The 21,667-nt window shown below is 36.3% G+C and overlaps 1 protein-coding gene across 2 annotated transcripts in view; it reads right to left on the bottom strand.

Moving 5' to 3' along the window:
* The window catches only part of DIAPH2 (diaphanous related formin 2), a 247,805-nt gene that overhangs the window by 212,366 nt on the left and 13,772 nt on the right, over window positions 1-21,667 (bottom strand). For both annotated transcript variants that reach the window (XR_012624543.1, XM_074834780.1), the window contains exons 2-8: window positions 16,572-16,604; window positions 14,032-14,208; window positions 12,403-12,507; window positions 8,116-8,136; window positions 922-1,061; window positions 467-541; window positions 314-383 (exon numbers count right to left, since the gene is read on the bottom strand). Coding sequence is in view for 1 of the 2 variants with exons in the window: in XM_074834780.1 (XP_074690881.1) it covers window positions 314-383; window positions 467-541; window positions 922-1,061; window positions 8,116-8,136; window positions 12,403-12,507; window positions 14,032-14,208; window positions 16,572-16,604 (621 nt within the window). In the remaining variant the exon portion in view is untranslated. The remainder of the gene's footprint in view (window positions 1-313; window positions 384-466; window positions 542-921; window positions 1,062-8,115; window positions 8,137-12,402; window positions 12,508-14,031; window positions 14,209-16,571; window positions 16,605-21,667) is intronic.

Genomic DNA, 21,667 nt, shown 5'->3' on the forward strand with positions numbered 1-21,667 from the left:
TTCATGAGCAATTAATTTCCAAACTCGCCTTAAATCCATACTATCATCCTCTTTGCTTCCAAAAGCAAAGTATTTAAATATAAAAATTATTTAACAAAACTAAGACAAAACACATACTCAGAAAGGTTTATGAACAAGACTCTCAGCAAAATGTTATACTAAATTTAAGACATACATTTCAAGTTGACAAGACTCAGATGACACCAGATATACAAGCTTTCCTTCTTTTTCTGAGATTCAACATGTTACATAGCTCTTTAAGTCAACAACACACAGTAATACTACAGGCATTTGAATTTAAAATATTTCTTACTTTATTGTTCATAAATGCTTTGAGGCACTGGATAAGTTTATGTTGATTCTTCTTATCAATACTTTCCTGCCTTGAAAAGGAGGAGATAAATGTCAGTACAAACAATCTTCACAAACTACCCCACCTCTCCCTTCAAATGATCCAAGTTCTTACTGTTTCTTGTCCAGAAGTTTTTCCAATGCATCCAACAGAAGTCCAAGACCTTCATGCCCGAAATTGTTAACCCAGCTGGCAAAAGGAAAAAAAATGCATTTCATTATTTCTTAATCAAATGTAAAACTTGCAAAGTTACGTCTCCAATACTGCTTCTACATCTTCATAGATGCTGCTTTAAGTCGCACTTCCCAGGAAGACCTGATCAACCATTAAGACAAATGCTTAGTTCCAACAACTAGAAGTTGTTGAGAACTACTGTGAAAGGTGAGAAGATATTGTATACAGTCGCAAAAGTTTCACTTATTCTTTTCCAGTGAATCATTGAGAATCAGAATAATTACTCTGGTAAAAAAAAAAAAAAACCAAAAAACAAAAAAAAAACCAAACCACACAACCCTTTATTGCTTAGCAAAAACAGCATGATGAAAAATACAGCAGAAATTATTACTTACCTGACTGGATTGCTAGTTAGAGACACTCTCAAAGACTCTAGACAATTAAGAAGCTTTTCCTCTGAAATTCCAGATCGCAATTCATGAATATATTCTTGCGATGACAGTGTACATTCATGCTTGCTGTTTTTCAGTCCACCCTATCACAGAAAACAGAACGCTGCTTAATGTTATATTGATCACAGTAGCGTTTAAATGGTAACAAGTAAGGCCAATATTCCCGTGTGAATTTTAAAATCAGAGTTTTCCCTATAAAACTATTAAAGACACCTGACTTGATTTTAATTAAGTGTTTAATAGTTTAGGTTTTGCATCACAAGGGTAAATATTTTTCTGGAATCTTCTCAACTTCTTTGAGTAAAGTGCATGTACTACATCTTGGACATAAAAATTTAACTCCATCACTCAGTTGTATTACAATATTTAACTGCTACACACTCTCACTTAACATCTACTTCACAAATACTGTATTAGAAACAACCATAAACAGAGAGACACAACAACTCCCACAATTGTTATTAAGCTTGTCTGATCATTACCACTGTACCTAACTTCCATTTCAAAAAAGCTGTGCATTATCACTATGGACATACCCTTACTCTAACATTAATTCTCTCTTCTCCAAAAGAAAGGAAGAAGATAAGACACTGAAAATGACTTTGAAAAGGAGCTGGTATCCACCAGCTGTTAAATCAGTGCTTTTGAAATCATGCAACTGCATGACTCGATTTCTTGCTGTACCATGATTCCATGTCTAGTCACTAATAAGAGATCTCTAGAGGATCTTATTTGCTACAAAAGAATCATATTGGAGATTTGACAAAGAGCTCATCTCCCTGCTCAAGTGTCATTATAGAAGAATAACTGCCTACAATGTATTTCAGTACTAAAATTCCTGATAACCAGTTTTTAGACTTGTAGTATTCAAAACCATGAACAATACACAAGATGTTTTACCAAGGACTGCAGCTAATTTTTGCACAGCTCTGACAAGCTGCAGAAAAGTAGGCTTATCTCAGAAGAGTGGTTATGATTAATATAGAGTTCCTAAAGCTCTTTAGCTCTAAATGGTCTGTTGGAGAACCTGATAAACATGTCATGCGTCTCAAGGCAACATGGAAAGTGCCTGAACTAGAATAGGATTTATACGTATTTGGTTTTAATTGTGTCAGGAACTTCTCCGACTACTGTAATCTTCTAAATTGTCTTTCGAAAAGCTACGCTTGTTACAAAGTTTCTGGTTTGCTCTACTCAAATTCTTACCATCCATTTTCCAAAAATGACAGTAAGTATGGCTGATGACAAAATGGCTTGTCTACATTTAAGTTAATGATTTTGACAAACATACATTGCAGTATTAATGCATATAACAGAACTATGTAAGTGTTCACAATATACTTTGCTTGTTTGTCCTCACCTCAACAAAACAAAAATCTGACACAGATTATTAAGGCATTAAGACAACGGTGTCCTCTGGATGTTTGTTGCTGACATGCACAGCACCTTCAACTGGACAATGCATGCCAGTTATACATCAAAGGACCAAGATAGAGAAAGATGAGTAAATAGGATATAAAGGAACCATCAATGTCACTGTCAACCTCCTAAGCAAAGAGATGGTCTTCCACCAAAGGAAAAAAGAAATGAATGGGTAAAAGTTATCTTTATAAGAGTAGGAACTAACTTTAAATCAGATAGTTACATTAGCACTATATATTAAAAAACATCATAGTTCAAAAAAAGTCATCACTCTGAAGACTGTAAGGTAAAGAACTAGAAAACAGGAACAGCTTTATGCCATTCACTGCATTGGATGAAAAAGATTTTATGTGTAACTAATGTACACCATCTACACAATACTGGATACAGTTTTTGTTATTTCAGACAACAGCCATTCCCCAAACCCTAAAAGAGAACAGAAACGCTGCTGTAAGCCACAAAATCTATAAAGAGATGAGACAATGGCAACTTCAAGCAAATACCATTACATGTTAAGCTAGACCCTGAAAAGCACTCCAGAAAGCAAGATATAGTGGTTTTTGGAAAAAGATTGTTTCCTGTGGTTAGCCCTTCCACTGTGGTCGGCTGCAAGATCCAAAGGAGATCCCTATTCAGATGAGTCATTGCAGGTTTTCGTTACATTTTCTTTTGTACTTGTCCTCTCACTGCCTCCTCTTTCTACGCATTGAGGACATCAGTGAGGCCGCTCTCCTCTGTCTAGCCTCTTGTTTTCATAAGACATATGACTCCCTCAAAACCAGTTAAACAGGTCAAAAGTTAGAGGAATTGGCAGCATGATCTCTTAAGCCTCATTATCATACCTTACAGGACAGCATATTTCTCCATTGTTTCTACGACTAAGCACCTTTAATTGCACAGCAATAAGGAACCATCTCCTCTTCCTTCCCCCCCCCCCCCCCCCCCCAAAACTGATGATCACTAAAGATGGCTCATAAAAATCTATTCTCAAAACCTTCCACCCAAATACTCCACTTATGCTAGAGAATTCTCAGCTTAACAGGATTACTTTCTGGTATTTTCTGCAATCAACTTCTCATCTCAATCCATTCTTACCTCTAGCCATGCTAATTGTAGTGCTACAACCAGGAGTTATTTCTTTTATTTCCCTATTCAAAGAGAGTTTTATTGGAATACTACTTTCACGTAATGCTATGCCTTCACATGGATCAATTTTAATATAGACATTTATCATTTCCTTTGAAGTACAAGGTCTCAGTGAAAGATATGCTTTATGCAAGAGCATCTAATAAAGACGAAGGCAAAAGTGAAGTACAAAGAAACTCAGAGGGTTAGGTCCCACACCAGAACTTTCAGAAATTAACTCAATGCATAAGATCAAAAATCTTAGAAAGTACTTTATGACCAGTCACCTTCACAGTATTACAATTAAGGCATAGAATTATTCATTCATGACAACTCAAATGAAAGCCTGGACTGCACATTTAAAAATCCTTCTCTGAGGAAGTTAAGAGCAATGAAGTTTTAGTGAAAAACTAAGTTTAAGGGAACTGCCGTAAGTCTCACAAAAAAACAGTAAGTAAAAGAAAACCGAGTTTGCTTTCCCATGAAGGTGGTAAATCTAACCAATTTAAATCTCTGTGTAGAACACATTTCAGGGTTTAAGGGACAACAGCGACAGAGCGACAGTACAGACACCTTACAATGCAGGATACAGTGAAAAACAAATTAAGCACAGTTCGTTCTCTACACAAACTTTTTTTTTTTTATGTTTAGCAAACCAGGCAAAAATTAAATATTTTAGAGATTTCTATTACAGTTTATCTTACTCTACTTTGACTTCAAGTGATTTCAAAGTTGTTACCTAGGCAAAGAAATTCCTCACCCAGGACTTAGCAAATGTCCAGCTTTATACACTACTCAGATGTGCCACCAGAGGCCTGAAAACAAACTTGAGAACCAATATCTAACAAAATGGGAAAGCTAAAGCATTTTGCCCTCCATGGGGAAATAATGAGATATTGGATCTACTTGGTGGTAAAGAACTGCGGAGCACACCTGAACCAAATGGACAGGCTGAAACAGTTAAAATACAAGATCTGAAAAACCTGCACAAACTACTCCTCTCAGGGGCACCAGACAATTCAGACCTCATTAGGTCCCAAGCTAAAGCCAGGTCTAGCTGAAGAAGTTGTAAGTATATTGCTTCCATGAAATAGTGTTTACTTCAGTGAGAATGTTGGCAGCCAGTAGTACACTGAATAAAAATCTCACAATATCATAGGTGGTCACTTCTATCCAATATATTATACCGGGTTCCATAATTTCGAAAAAATCACTCTTTAGACAGCAGCAAGTAACCGGTACCAGCATAATTATTAACAACGTGGAACTAATCACTTATACTTTCTCCCTTGCGAATTACTAACTGAAGAGTTTTTGCATACTTTGTTAATACAATTCTGTTTCTAATCTCAAGCAAAGAAACTACTGTATTTTAATTAGAGTATAATAATAAAGTTATATAAGACAATTTGTTTGGGGGGGGTGGGGGTGGTTTGTTTCCTTGTTTTTAGGAAAGCAATAAAAGCATTTTCAATTAATTTTTTGAACCACATATACTCTAGCTGTTGCACATTTGACTTGGAAAAGCAGTATGAAACACTATCAGCTCCTGAACTAGAAACTGGAAGTTTACACAGTCCATATCCACTTCACCCTGTAGATATTAGCCAAATACATTAATTTAACGCATTACAAACAGAACTAACAAGGTAATCCTACTTTAGACATCTACATAAATGCCTTACAGGTAAACAGAAGATGGGCTGCTGCCATTTCAACGCAATTATCACTGCCTATAAAAGCAAGGAAAGGTTACTTTGCAGGCAGCTAAAAGGACAAGTGGGCATGAGTGCTTGAGGTCTCAAGTAGAAGTAAGTTAAAGCTGTAAACTCCCCATTAACAGGCAAACCTGTTCTCTGCAATTGTCACTACAACCCAATAGTATTAGTATTGAATTTCTTCTTCTCCCTCAACACAATAAATCTGTAAATCTTCAGAAAAATACCTAAATATGCCAGCAGATGCAATCAAATTCCAAAGGATGAATCCAATAAAAATATAGAATCACAGAAAGGTTTGGTTGAAACAGACATTAAAGGTTATCTAGTTCCAACCCCCCTGCCACAGGCAAGGACACCTTCCACCAGCCCAGGTTGCTCAAAGCCCTGTCCAACTTGGCCTTGAACCCTTCCAGGAGGGGGCAACCACAGCTTCTCTGGGAAACCTGTGCCAGTGCCTCACCACCCTCACAGTAAAGCATTTCTTCCTTATATCTAATCTAATTCTACCCTCTTTCAGTTTAAACCCGTTACTCCTTGTTCTATCCCTACACCCTCTGATAAAGAGTCCCTCCCCAGCTTTCCTGTAGCCCCTTTAAGTACTGGGGGGAGGGGCTCTAAGCTCTCCCCAGAGCCTTCTCCTCTCCAGGCTGAACACCCCCAACTCTCTCAGCCCGTCCTCACAGGGAAGGTGCTCCAGTCCCCTGATAATCTTCATGGCCTCCTCTGGACTGTCTCCAAGAGGTCCACATCCTTCTTACGCTGGGGGTAGCAGAGCTGAACATAGTACTCCAGCTGGGGTCTCACAAGAGTGAAATCGAGGGGGGGGGAATTCCCTCCCTTGGCCTGCTGGTCACCATTCTTCTCATGTGGCCCAGGATACAGCGGCTAGTCGGACTGCAAGGGCACATTGCCAGGTCATGTTGAACTTATCAACCAACACCGCCAAGTCCTCCTCCGCAGGGCTGTTCTCAATCCACTCATGGCCCAGCCTGTATTTGTGCTTGAGATTGCCCCAACCCATGTGCAGGACCTTGCACTTAGCCTTGTTGAGCTTCATGAGGTTTGCACAGGCCCAACTCTCCAGCCTGTCCACGTCCCTCTGGATGGTACATCCCTTCCCTCCAGCATGTCAACCCCACCACACAGCTTGGTGTCATCAGCAAACTTGCTGAGGGTGCACTTGGTCCCTCGATCTCAATGCCGCCGACAAGGATGTTAAACAGCACTGGTCCCAACACCGACCCCTGAGGAACGGCACTTGTCACTGCTCTCCACTTGGACATCGAGCTGTTGTCCACAAGTCTTGGAGTGTGACCACCCAGCCAATTCATTATCCACCGAGTGGTCTATCTGTCAATTCCACTCTCCAATTTAGAGACAAGGATACCATGCAGGACAGTGTCAAATTCCTTGAACAAGTTGAGGTAGCTGACACCAAGATGCATGCATTCTTTAAGCAATAATATGCAGAAGCCGTACTCTAAAAGCAGCATTTCTTATCTTACTATTTTGCAAGTTATCAGTGCAAAAACATGCTTTTGAAGCATAACTATTCTTGCTCTCTATCAGATGCCAAATTAAAAGGCATGGGGAAGAAAACAGATATTACAGCATTTCTCCACTACCCATTCTGCATATACCAGTTTCCTTTATAAAACGATCTCTTCACAAAGCAGCTGATCAGCTAATTCATATCCTAAGGAAATTACATGGCAACAGGAATTATTTGAAACTGGTTTTAACGCACTGAACTGGAGAATTAATAACTTGTCCCCTCAAAAATCAAATACCTTTAAATACCTTCATTGTGCTTATGTATTTTCTCTATCAGCATAAGAACTAGTACTGTACAGTACTAGTTAGTTTTGTACTAGTACAAAACTAAAAAGTACTGGTGAATACAGACCAAACTGTTTAAAAACCAGTCTGAATAAAAAAAGCTAACAGCAACTGTTTTATCCCTATGTACAATATCGTTAAATATTTAAGTACATCTGGAGGTAATGATTAGACAATTTAAAGTCATAGGTTGTTATTCATTATTTTTACTACAAAATATAAGTACTGAATATGACCTAAGTAGAAAACCCTGTAGTACCTGAAAAGCCTGTTTTGGCTCCAGTCAAAACTAAAGCCCATCCATAATTAAAGAAAATTCTTTGCTTTCAGTCATCACTTAAAATGTGTATGTAATTATTTCCCCAAAAATCCTTTTTTCTGGGAAGCAAAAAATTTGCTGAGTTCAGTCCTAACAAATTAAGTCCCAAATACTTGTTCCAAAAAAAAAAAACAAACCCTCTAAATTCCATAATGACAACATAAAATGTAGCTGAGCACTTAATAACAGAAAAATTATGCTGTGAGTGATCTCATCTTATGCTTATTAACTGACCTTCTGAATCCTCTATATTAATCTTATCCTCACACTGATATCCAGCAGCTGACATTTCCACGACAAACTATGAATACTAACAATTAGGATATTAAAAAAAATCTACATTTAAACAGAATGAAGTTAGTCAAATACTGTGAACTTAAAGTTTTGATTGATTGCCTTCAATAAAACGCAAGACAAAACTAAATTATCTTTATTGCTCACAATGAACAGCTAAGTGCTCAGCAAGACTGAAGTATTTGGAAATAGATTCCTGACAATTTAAACACAGATCCCTCACCAGTATAAGATTGTTGATTGTACTTTTAAGATAAACATGACTGAGGGAGTTGATAATTATTTGGATGTAACAAGGATTCAGTTATGCCCACTGAACTTCTAAATCCAAGAGAAAAGTCTAAAATATTCCAGCCTAATCTCTAAAAATGGAAGTGTAGTCATAAGAAAAAACAAAACTATCATGTTCATACTCACCGGAACTTTACTTCCGACTATCTGCATGCAGTGGTCAGCCAAGAGAGGTTATTGTGTAAAAAAGATAATAATAATACATAAATAAACACAGCAAAGTACTTAGTAGGACGTAGCATCACACAAACTTTTCAGTGTTTAATCATTAGTAGTAGTTACATTCTTTCATTACTTTATCAAACTGTTTAAGAGTTACAGCTTTTCATCAGGAAAACAAGTCGTTCTACTGTAGGAGAAATAATTTGAAATCTTGTGTTCCATTGCGGAATCGTCAGTATCTTACACATTTACAAACAACTAACTAAATACCTAGCTTGCCAACCACATCTTGAAAGATTAGGAAATATGCCATTACGTTAAAATTATCAGGTCAGATTTTATATATGACACCAAGAAAACTACAGAAAAAGCTAATGGCATATTGACTTCCTTGTACATATAACAACTTCACTTATTATGAAGCTTTTGATCTATTCTGATGATGTCATCACTGAATTTAATTAAGTTTTCATAATCAAAAACATAGCCTACAGTTATAAATCTAACTTGCATTTCAGAAAATTTCATGTGGCATTTTTCTTCAACTGCTCAGTATGGATGCTTTTAATTACATGGACAATTGAACAGTGATTTTCAGAATGACATCTTCTCTTTTTTACCATGGAACAGCATCTCTGCATATTCATGAACAAGAAGTTGACCTTACAAGGAAGAAACTGCAGAAAGGCAGCACATCTCTGCCCTGTTCTATCACATTGCAGAAATGACCACGTTCCTGTGAACACCAGGACTATGGACTTCTGCTTAAATATTGTAGGCCTTTCCTTGTCAGCTGTTTGCTGCAATTTGATAGCAGCCAGTTTATTAAATAACCACTTTTATCTGATTAAGAGCCTGAGACAGTATGATTTTGTTCTGAGATGTGAATTTGATTCTATCTGTTCAGTCTCTGCTTCATTTACTACACTTATCTCTTCCATTATTCTTTTAGGAAGTCTTTCAGAAGACAGAAGTCCCTATAAGTCTTTCACAATCACCTCTTCTCTCCTCTTCCTGATGAAGCTTCCTCTAGGAGCACAAGATGGACTGTCATCACCAGACAGTCTCCTTTCCTAATTTACTACCTTCTTCTCCCATCAATGTTTAACTCATTCAATATAGCATGAGATGTCACCAAGTTCAGTTCTGAAACAGAATTCTGAGCCTTCACCATTTCCCAAGTATAATTTCCGTAGTCAACAATCTTTCTCTTCGAGTGAGAGAAGGAATCAGAAGCACAGATAATGACTTCACATGAAAGCATTCAGCTTATTAGCTTTCACACATCCTCCATCCCCCAAGGAAAATGAAAGCTTTTTTTATCCATTGAAAACCAAGGATTCTTTCTCACTCAGAACTCTGAAGGCAGTACGGTGTTTTAGAAAAGCATGGTCAACATGCTGCAGATGGCACACAAGGCAGAGAAAATGAAGCACCAAATGTAAAAAGAATTTGGTTAAGCAAATGAGAGTGATATTTTCAAATGAGCAGAGAGCTCAAAAGCCTAACAAACATGAAACGAACTGGAAGAAAAGTCACATCAACTGTTAAATGTGTTTTGTGAGCTCTAAGTACAAGAAAAGGCCCAAGTATTTTCAGTATAAAAAGGGAGACAGGTGAACTATTATCTGTGACCAAAGAAAAAGGTAGAAAATTTAAAGAAAGATCATTTTGAACGCGATCAGCATTTTCACGGATGACAAGCCTGAAGATGGCCTGAAGGAAGTTTGACAATTCATGATGCAGTAAAAACTGGTTGGGGGTCGTATTCAACCAAGCAGAATACTAGTTTAACTAAACAGAAGACAAAATTAAAAGCGGAAATTAGGTTTTTGCTTTATTGTAAGATCCAAATCAGCATTTTACAACTGAGCTCTACTTATTTTTTAAAATCAGTTAAGATACTAGCTATTTAAAAGCCGAATTAGGGTAACATGCTACAGAAAGGTCATTTATATTTCTGAACAACCTTAAATTACTCCATTCAAATGCTGTGATTCAACTGCAAGGACTTACTGAAGTACATAAACTTCAATACAAGCTCTTTTTCCATTAGGAATAACATTTTGCATATGTATAAAACATCCATACTGGCGCTGACTTAAGTTCAAAGCGCACATTCATGTATGAGGACATTTTAGTTTTGGGGGTTTTTTTAAATTGTTAGTACATTTTGGCAAAGGTATCCCCAGTTCTGATAAGTTTCCCATGCTGCAGCTCATATGGCAATGCAATCTGTTAAAATTTTTAGCAATTAGACATGCAGTGGCAGTCATGCTTTTCTTACTCAGCTACAAAATTACGGTACTTGAAGCAGCTACGTTTCAGTAACATTTTATATAAGAGAGATCACCATCGTCCACCTACTTTTTGGGAAAGAATTGCAAGTACTTCCATTGTGAAAGTTTCTACCACTTCAATAAAATATTTTCACTTACTAAAAAAAATTAACATTGATCCTTAAGTGAAGACAAAAACCTTAAAACACACAATCCATAGCTCCCAAAGATAGTCTAGGCAAACTATATTAACAGGAAATTTCATAATATTCATTGTATAAGCTTGAATAATTCTCCAATAACTTGTGTGTTTAGCTAGACCACGCTTTAAGCACTGGATTCCTTCCAGAACAGACTGAAGGACTGTGGATTTTGTTTAAAATGAACTCAAGAGGGAACATCACTCCTCTCAAATGTACATCACCATTTTGACCTTATAATGCAAGTTTTTCCTCACTTAAGTTTATAATGTTTCATGCAAAGCATTTGCATTTAATAATTGCATGTCACTGTACTTTTAATTTTTTGGAATTTAACACTGCAGAGCTGATTTTAAAGGTGAAAAGACAAATCAACTGTACTGCTTGCAGTCCATGCTTATAGATTCATTAGGCAGACACCAACACAATCTCATTTGCCAGTTTATTTCACTAAGAAACAGCTTATTCAATGCTATCTGTATTTAGCACTCATACTCGGCTCTGTTGAACTCCTAGCAGTGCTGCCATTTTGTATTTGAACAATTATTCCCCAGTCTTAATTTCCAGTAACGTTTTATGGCACACAATAATTTAAGTGTGAAAAAAAGATGAGATTTATCCCAATTCCCAAATAAAATCATATGCATACTTAATTTTACTGAAGAACTATGCTGACAGTAAATTTTATCACTTGAAGCATACTACTGCCCCTTGGATACACAAAGCTACTGTCCCACACACTCACTTCCCCCCAGTACTGCAACACATTCAGTTCCTCGCAATTCATCACTACCTTCTTCACAAATCTTTATATAACCAGTAGTGGCACAAATCAGGACAAATTCTATTTCTAAGGAAACCACAACATATATAGTTTCATTCAACATTCCTGAATTTTTGTGGCATATTTTCCTTTTATATGGTAAAATCTATATTTGCTGTAGTCAACTTTTTAACACACAAAAAGCATTACTAATTAGTACTAATAGTCCCACTGCAGAAAATGAACTGGAGTTCTTTACTACCTGACATTCTATTTCTCCACCCCAACAAATCTGGGGCATCCAGTCATTCTCTTACACTTCTGGCACCTCAAAACAGACTGACTTCAAAAATTCTGCATGAAGGATCCATCAAGAAAGGGTTAATCAATCAACTTAAGTACAGAGAATGATCAACACAAATTAAAGGTCTGAATGTATTTTTTTCTACTCAAAATATAATTTGAAACTTGTTTCAAGACTATTTTTTCATTAATGGAATATTTAATGCAGTATTCAACACATTAAAATTAAGCTAAAACACTGGCTTTACTTAAATTTTAAATAATTTTAATATCTTGATTCCATGTCTCTAGCACTGCAAATTGTACATCTAGCACGTATGCAATTACTGAAACCATGAAGTCATGCTATCCCTTCCAAAAACTTTTGGTACCAAAAATTTATAAGATGAATTCCACAGAAATCCACTCAGGTGCCATCCATTACTCTACAGCACTGGATTTATGGTTTACAAGCAAGCATAAAGTTTTTACATTGCCCAACAACTGAAATACAAACTTCACCTTCAGATGTAGCTGCAAGCATGTGTATTAATAAGTACATTTATATACAGGTATATTAGTAAGTACGGATTAATTTTTTTTTCCTACCACTCTTAGAACATAAATCCAGACAAAAAAATTGAAAGTCTCAAGCTTGAAAAGCATAAGACTCACAAAGTTAAGCTTCTTACTTTCATCTATCTGTCGTGGAGAGATGACTACTTACAGATTTGGCAGTTGCAGAAATGTATTGGACAACCATCTCACGTTTTGTGGTCAAGTCTTTATCTCTTAAAGGAGCTTTACGTTCTTCATTTAGATTCATGTCTTCCTATAAAGAAACAGGCCACACAACATCAAATTCTATTTCATGCTTTTTATTAGTCTTTGTTATTTTTATACTCCTTTTCTTAAACAAACAGCTCATTTTTAAACAAACAGAAGTGACTTTTTCCAGTGTATGTGAGTTTCAGTTTGTTTAATTCTGAGCTACCCAATTTTTTCATTTAATTCTGTCACTTCCAGTGTTCACTGTTTCCAAGACTTAGCCAAAACTCCAATTGCATCAAAGGTAGTTACCATTAGTGAAATTTGGCTCAAGAAATAAAACTAGAAGACAAAATCAAAAATTCTACACCTCAAGTTGATCACATTACGTGTTAACTCTGGTGAAGTTCCTGTGTTTTTTAAAAAAATCTTACCACAGCAGACACCATTCCTGCATTATCTAATCAGAAGGCAGTTATTGCCTAGATTATTAGATCATGGCAGGGGCAGACGTGAATGCGTTCCAACTGATGTATTTAAAACAAATCTACAAATTTAAATATTCTGCTAGATTAAACCTAAAGATACTTGTTTCAATTTGTTAACTGATTAAATACAACACGTAATCATTACTAGTCATGACTAGTCTCGCCATTAAAAGTCAAAGTAGCTTCAGACTATCATCTAAGACCGGTAAATGTTACTGTAATACCTTACTAGCTAACAGCTTTTTCAAATAATTATTAGTCTCTGGAAGACAGACCTATTGTCTGCTTCATTACTTGGAAAAGCTAAAAATTAATCATTTAACAAGCAAATCAAGGAAGGACACTTATCCGATCTTTCAAAAGAAATTCACAACTTCATTGAACAGAACAGCACTACACAGTGGAACAGGAGATTTTTTTTAGGCCATACTGACCATATGGAAGTTTACAACAATTTTAGAGAATGATGCAGAAAACAGTATTTCTCACAATACTCAAAATACTGCATCTCCTGATAGTTCATGTATCAACACCTGTGTGCACAGCAGAATTCACACACACCTACTTCAAAAGTTTGGTTTTTTATTACTAATAGAAAAGCTTGCTTGTGAGTAGAAGCACAAACCTGGACTAGTGATCCTAAGACAGAAAATATTCAAGAGCATACAAAAAGTCAGCTTTCTATACATTAAGATTTTATTAATGGAAATTACTATTAATGGAAATTACTATTTTTCAAAGGCATTTACTTAATTTTATCAAAAACTATCCTTCAACACCAGTATCTAACTACTGCAACTAAGATCTATAGAGGTTATCTTAATGAAGCAGTCAACAGCTTAAGATTTTTATTTTTTGTTTTTTGTCTTTGTTTTCTCTGTAGAAGTAGACCAAGTAATTTAAACATATATAGTACTAGCATTCTGTGAGCTACTCAGTTTTTTATGTGTCAATTTAGACAGGTCTATTAGGCCTATGCTGTACCCTCCCAAGTAATTACTATTTCCAAAATGACAACATTTGAAAATTACTACTCCATAATCAATGCCAGCATGAAAACAAATTAAAACCTCATAGAATGATGTAGCACATCATCTTACCATCATTTTTTCAAAGAGATCCATAACTTCTTTTTCTGATAAGTTCATGCAACGCTCATCAACAAGTGCCTGTGCAAGCGGGATTTCACTTATAGAAGGTTGAGAGTCAATAGGATGCTGAATGAGAGGTTTCTCTTTTTTCGCCGCTGATTTTCTGAAGCTTGTTATTCTGTCACGCTGCAAAGACATCCATTTAAAAATAAGCCAAAATAGAAATGTAGGAGAGCAGCCAATTACATGGCAGCAATACACACATTTTTAGTTAATCCAAGCAGCAGAGTTAAAACTCAAACTGAACTGTAAGTAAAAACACTATAACATTCAGAGATTACTCTTCATAGAAAGGCAACAACATTTAAGGTAAATTCATGACAGGTCACATGCAAAAGGGATATAATTATTTCTCACAGTTTCAAAAGTATACCATCTATGTTAAACTCATAGCATTTCAAAATTTTGAGTTCATCTTCTCACATTAGTCCCTAATTATCCTGATAGTGAATAAATATGGTACCACAAAGGTAATGTCCAAGCGTTCCTTCACCTGAAGAGCTATAAGTCTTTGGAGGACAACTGAAAAAGCCAGCGTTGGGAAGGAGGTACTCACAAGTTCATCAGGCTTATAAAAAAATCCTGCTAAAGTAAAATAAAGTTTGTAGAGGAATTAATGCTCCAAGTATAGTTCACAATTCCTTGAAGTGTTTTTGAGTACGGACTCCTGAAATTAGTGCATAATTTTTAAAAGCCAGGTAATGGATTACTCACATAGAAGCAGCCACCCATAGTTAAATACACATAACAGACATTAGTGAAAGCATATCATACAGTCTGCAATGACGTTTCACTGGTTAAGGCTGGCTTGTTTTATGCCTTATGCCAAACCCCCCGCCATTTGGGTTTTTTTTAAAGCATGCTTATTCAGTTAATTTGTTAATATTGGAAACAACCAACAACAGCACCTTCCTTATAAGGCCATTTATTACTGCATTATTAATATATAACCATTCCAAAGAGTCAGAATTTTATTTAATAATACTGTCTATAACTACATATATATGTTCCCTTTGAGAACATTATGTTTATAGCAATTTTTCTAAATTAACTGTTTGCATCAACAAATACTAGTGTATTTGTTTCAGGCATTGAACAGCCTTATGAAGATGTGCTTTCATCTAACAGCAGCTTATGTAGGGTTACTGGTATCATTCATAGCAGTTATTGCGTTCTCTGTGAAGACATGTAAAACAAAGCTTATGTTTTCTATAATTAAACAACCTCTGTGAGGTGTGAAAAGTTTAATGGAGTATTTCATTGGTAGGATATTGGAATTCATTTTACATAGTCCAGTCAGGAGTGGAGAAATTTGACCAAATTTGAATATCTGGAAGAAAGGTTCTTCCTTCTCTTTGTTGTTTTGTTGCTGGTTTTTGAGATCCTACAAGCCTACCTTAAATTTTTGAAGGGAAAGTATCCCTAGATAAGCTGCATACCCTTTGCATTTCTTCGGAGGTTTTTTTTTTTTTGCTGATGTTTTTGAGGGGAGGGGGGCTGGGTTTGGGTTTTCTTCTTCCTTAGAAGTCTTACATTTGTGGACAGAAACACATTACCTACAAGGATACTGTTAATTTCTTTAAAAAGGCAAGAATATTACTTTAATCCCATTTTTTCCTTATTAGAATTGTTTACATTTTTTGAAGCTATAATTAGGGCATAGCCTATTGAAAAGGCCAAAGATAGGACATATGCCTGAAAGGCAATATCCCAAATTCGCAAATATACATCAAATGTAGTTTTACTGTTCACTTACATTAAAATGCCCATTCAGCGGTCAGCAAAAAAAAGCCATTTAAGATCAATTTCATCACACTCTGATCTCTTTCACTATATCTTATTAACAACAAATTTGTTTAATTAGATTGCAATGATGAGATCACTTTAATGTCGTTAAAGAATTTTCTACATAATTACTAAGTGCAATTATTTTGTTTCAGACATGTAAGTGATTATTAACTAAGTGGCCAGCATGGCTTATCTATTATATCTAGAAAATAAAAATTTACGATTTTACTGAAATCAGTTTTGATATAGGTTTCTGTAAAAACACTTAGCAACAGGTTTCAAAGTATTCAGAATGACTAAATTAGTGCTACTGAATACAAACTTATTGTTTGACATACAGTACACACTTATTACGCAAAATGATTCCACCTGAATCATGTGGCAACTAAGGATTTTGAAGAACCACACCAGATCATTTACTGTTAAGAAGGTCAAGAAAAGTAACACTTGAACTGTTGAGTAACAGTTTCAACATACCCACAGTATTACTAAAGTATTTAGAATGTGGTTAAAGAAGCTTCTCCAAATAGAGATAATTAATTACTTCCAAGTTACAAATTAAAATCTTTAGGAATAGTAATTCAATTTTCTGAAATCAAATGCTTAATATCCTTATAAGAACATGTTATATTGTCCACATTTGGAGTAAAATAGCATGCAGTGTGAAGTTACCATTAATTAAGATGTTACAAAGACCTTACCACATCATCTGCCAAAGTTTTTATTTGAATATTCTATTAAAAAAAAAAAACACACACACAAATCAAAGAAAAAAAGACAGTGTTACCTACTGTTTCAGAATAGTCTGTATTTCATGTATTCTAACATTTAAAAGCACTTGAAATTTCAGTAAGTGTTCTAACAAAAACTGCAGCTAAATGAGTACATGATCTACTGCATTTTATGTGAAAAATCAGACTTGCATCCCATTGCACCTTGTCTTTTGACTGTTTAACACATCAACCTCAAACCTGTCTAGTTCTGGTACCCCCACAATTTCACAAAATAGCAGTAAGATCTCTTAGAAAGCTTTCCAAAACAAACAGGGACTCCTGGACTTCAAAGTGAGTCAGCGGATAGCTATACGACATTCTCAGTTTTGACAGAATTTTTGAGACTCAGTTGAAGAGAATTTCCTGTCCCGAGCTTCCTGAGCCTTCTGCAGGTTTGACAGATGAACTTGTAAAGCCAGTGTACTGATGATGCACAAACCAGTGACTACTATCTCTCCCTCCCTAGTACCCTCTTGCTTTTTCCTTAACAACCCTGTTTTCTTGGGCAGCAAGGTTTCAGATTCCTCGGTTATGGTCTCACCAGCTGAAATGATCAAGGTGCTTCTAGTCAACATCCCATACCACTGTGTACTGTTACCATGGTGGACAAGTTCAATGTCACTGGAAATGAACCTATAAAACTGTTCAACAGATACCACACAATGTTTTACTTCCCCTTGGTGGAAGTTATTAATATACCATGCTCCTAATTCTACTTTCTGTTTCTTGGCTACAGTTGTCAATATTGTATTTCTGAAACAAATAAATTTGCAAGGCTCCACAAATGGTGGAGGTGGCATCAAGGTGGGAAGGAGAGGCACTGTGTTCATACTTTAAAAACAGCATGAAGATAAGCAGAGACATCTGGTATTCAGAGGTGGCTGGCAGGTTAGCCCCCACGCAGCCACTTGCTGATTCCCCTGCAGCAGTATCAGGGAGAGAATCATAAGTGCAAAAGCAAAAAAAAAACCAACCTCTGAAGAAACAAATGATACAAAAGCCATCACACTCACCATCAGCAGACCAATACCTACCCAGCCTCTAAGCAACTACTACTTTGGAAGAAAACTCCTCCTCCCCACCCTGCCAGCCCTGGTTTTATTGCTGAGCATGGTACTAAATGGTATGGAATATCTCTTTGGTCAGTTTGCATCAGCTGTCCTGGCTGTGTCCCACCCAACCTCCAGCCCATCCCATCCTGCTCCTGGGGGGGGGCACACTGAGAAACAGTAAACCTTGACACTGAGTAAGCACTGTTCACCAAAAGCTAAAACACTGGGGGTTTATCAACACTATCTTGGTCACCAATCTAGAACACAGCACCACAAGGGTTGCTATGAAGAAAATTAACTCCATCCCAGCCTGACCCATTACAGACAACTAGGATAAAATCTTTCTCTCATACTACTCCAGATGTTGACATCATTTCAGCTTCCTAACTGCCATATCTCAAATCTCTTCCTTACAGCTACACCTCTCCTGTATTTTTGTTACCTGGATTTAGTATGGAGTCAAAACACGCAGTAATACCCTAATCTTGAAATCAAAACTAAGATGTCATTACTCTGGTAAAAAGACCTTTTTCTTTAATGGAGATTATTGAGCAAGTCCAGATGAAGTCAAGTCTAACCATGACTTCAACCCAGAGACAGCCAGGTAAGCAAGAAGTTCTAAAACTCTGTATCTGTTTTAGCAGTCGCTTGTACTAGAAATATTTTTCTTCCCTTCTCATTTAAGTACTGTCAATCTCTCCCAGACCCTGGAACAGGATAATCTATTCCATCTCTACATTTATATTACATTTGTCACTCAAACTCCTCTGGGCAAAATACAGAATACTAAAGCAAGATACCACACAGCATTTTTTCAGACATCTCAAGCGCACTTCCCAGACCTCCTTATGGTGCATAAGCTACACTGCTGCCAGTAGCTACTCAAGATAAGCAGCACATTTAACAGGTAGAAGAGAAACTGCAAGTAGCTAGAGGCAGAGGCAAGGCAGTTATGTACCTGTAGATTCTCACTGACATGGAATTTTGACAGTCTCTTACACTAACAAAGAAACCACACTTCCAGACTGATTTAAGAACATAAACCAAAAGTAGTTTACCTCCCCAGGAGGAAGTTTAAGATATCACAGTTTTTGTAGTCAGTCCTCTAGCATTACTCTTTCAGCTGTCTGTAAGACAGCCAGAGCATCACAAGATGAAAAGAAATCAATCCTTTCCTAGCTTGTTAAAGACACTAACTCCCTGATTTTAGAAGCAGCCCAAAGCCAAAGGTTTTGTAAAAATCTCTATGATAAAACTTTTGCAGATAAGGGATATAAAATTAATATTTCTATGTATAAACACACATATAACTTAAGACAGCAGCATAACATCTCTATCCCAGTTTTTAGTATCAACACAAACCATGGAACTTCATCAACTGCTATATCAAAGTACTATTTCCTACTCATTTATTTGGTTCTTCACTTAGAAGACATGTGACAAAGCTTCTCCCTTTTGAACATAGTCTTTCCAGCCCATCAACAGTTTAAAATACCACCTTCTATTTACTCCTCCCATTTTTAGTTTACTCCAAGTATCCCACAACTTGCCTAAGTACTGATGGATCATGACATTAAGGCACACAAAAATCATAGCATAGACTAATGCAACTGCATCAAACTGCTCTGATCTTAAAAGGTCAGTATCAGCCATGTGATCATTCAGAGTATTTGAAATCTTGCACATAAAAACAGTAGACAGATTTTCACCTTAGTTCACTACATTTATTGGTATAAAAATCACTATTTCCTCATCCAAGCACATTTCAGGCTACCGCAGTAAATGTCAACATTCAAAGAATTAAACAACTTGAGATTATTGCATTAACTTCTAATGCAAATCTCACAGCAAGTCTATTTCTTTGGAAATCTTTTTTTTAACTTTTATATTAATAAAACCTTCCAAATCACCTGAGCTGGCCACAAGTTGCAAATTAAGGTGCATTTACAGCAATTGATTGATCTTTCCATTACATATTAAGTATTACTACTTTGCCACGTTCTGAATTGTTACACTCAAGACTCTCACTACCATCACAAAAATAAAATCAAAAGCAGCTCACAGTTTACCACATGTCCAATGAAACAACGATCAGATGGATTACTTCTAAACTTAACAGCCATTTTCACTCCACTGCATCCAGGCAAATCCTGGTGTGCTGCAACACCTGCTTGCACACAAGCTACTTCAGTAACAGCTCCAACCCCTACTAGCAATCCTAATTTTCTAAGTGTAACAAACAGGAACTTGACCTTCCCTTAACTTTCTTGTTTTTAAACTAAGATGATATGACTGTTTTCTAAAATCTACCTGGACTTCAACACTTGCTAAAGACATTGTAAAACTTTGCTCAAGGATAAGTGTTTTTTAACTGGCTGCAAATAAATTTGCATACAAACAGGAAGGGAATAACTTCCCATAAGACTACCTGAACCAAGGGAGTTTAAAGGGACAAAACCACAAACCGATTAATACCTTAAGTAGAAAAAGTTATGTGCAACCTGAGTGTAGGTCTTCCAGCCACAAAATAGAATTCACTCCTACAACCTCTGTTCTTCAGCATAAAGAATGAGTAACATTCACATTAGACAATTTAACAACCTGTTAACATATTCAATTTTGTAATTAAATGTAAAAAGGTACCTAGGTAACCGTGAATATACCCAAGTCACAATAGCTGATGTACAAAAACTAGAACTACACACTGATATAGAACTTTCAAGATCTTTATCCATGACACAGTATAGCTGGCATTACTAGTAATATTACTAAAATATAATTCATAAAATGTTTGCTTTATAGTTGTTTCTTTGGCACTTTAAGGAACATTTACCATTCTTTCAAAAAGAACTTCAAATTATTAGTAGTAGTCCATCTGGTGTACCAAAGATACTTCAAGTTAGCAACACTAACAGTTTTGTTACTACTGTTACACATTTGCATTTGGTCTATATGACACAGCTTTGCAGCTGTTTGGTTCACAAATTCCTTAAATATGCATTATTTAATAATTTAAATATTGAATTATTAAACTAAGGCTTAATCTATAACCTGAACATGAAGGTAAACACTCCCTTGAGGCACTACAAAGTGAGACCAGGGAGCATATGAACACCTTACACCAGGCTGCCAAAATGAAGCTGAAAAATTATTCATGTTGACAGCACAGAGTCAGCGCTATTGGACTGGAGGGTTGCAGCCATCTTCCCAACCAGGAACCTGCCTGGCTTTCCCCAATTACTCTTTTTTTTTTTTTTTCCCCCCCAGGAGACTGAACATCCAGAAATAAGCAATACTAGGAAAAGAAGTCAGACAACTCCTCATACTAAATAAAGCCAGAGGGTCACCCAAATTGGTAATTATTAACAGCAGAGGGCACCAATTCTTTATTCATAGTGCTGGGAGATTGAGTGACTCAGCCCTGCTCCCAAACAGTAGGGAGGGGAAAACAGGCTAGAGGCACATTAAGCATATTGGACACTTGCCCTCACAAATGCCACTGTCTGATCCTCAGGGGATGAGGGAAAGGGGCACCTCCACAGCATGTCTCTATGAAAGGGTAATAGATCCTACGTATCAGTGCGGTCTGACTAAAAATGGAGGTTGAGAGAAACTAAAACTGCTTCCTCATTTTTGCCTGATAGGCATCACATTCCAAAAGCAAATGGACTGTTCAAAAAACTGCATTTTTCCAGATGACTTCAAAGAAGCCTTTACCAATAAGAAAACTGATTCAGAAGTTGAAAAAAATAACTGTAAACAAACTTAGCTTTAATTTCAGCAGCTTTGTAAATGAAGATATGAAGGAGACAACTCAACTAACATTGTTCTGTTATTTGTAGCTCAAACTGCCATTACCATTTTGAAAAGTTTGTTTCAGACAATAATTTATTGGTGTTCACTGATAAGTAAGCTTTAAAAATCAGGGCAAAATTAAAAGCTTCTTCCAAAAGCTGCAGTTCCATGTCAGCC

Source organism: Strix aluco, chromosome 10, assembly GCF_031877795.1.
Source record: "Strix aluco isolate bStrAlu1 chromosome 10, bStrAlu1.hap1, whole genome shotgun sequence".
NCBI classification, from domain to species: domain Eukaryota; kingdom Metazoa; phylum Chordata; class Aves; order Strigiformes; family Strigidae; genus Strix; species Strix aluco.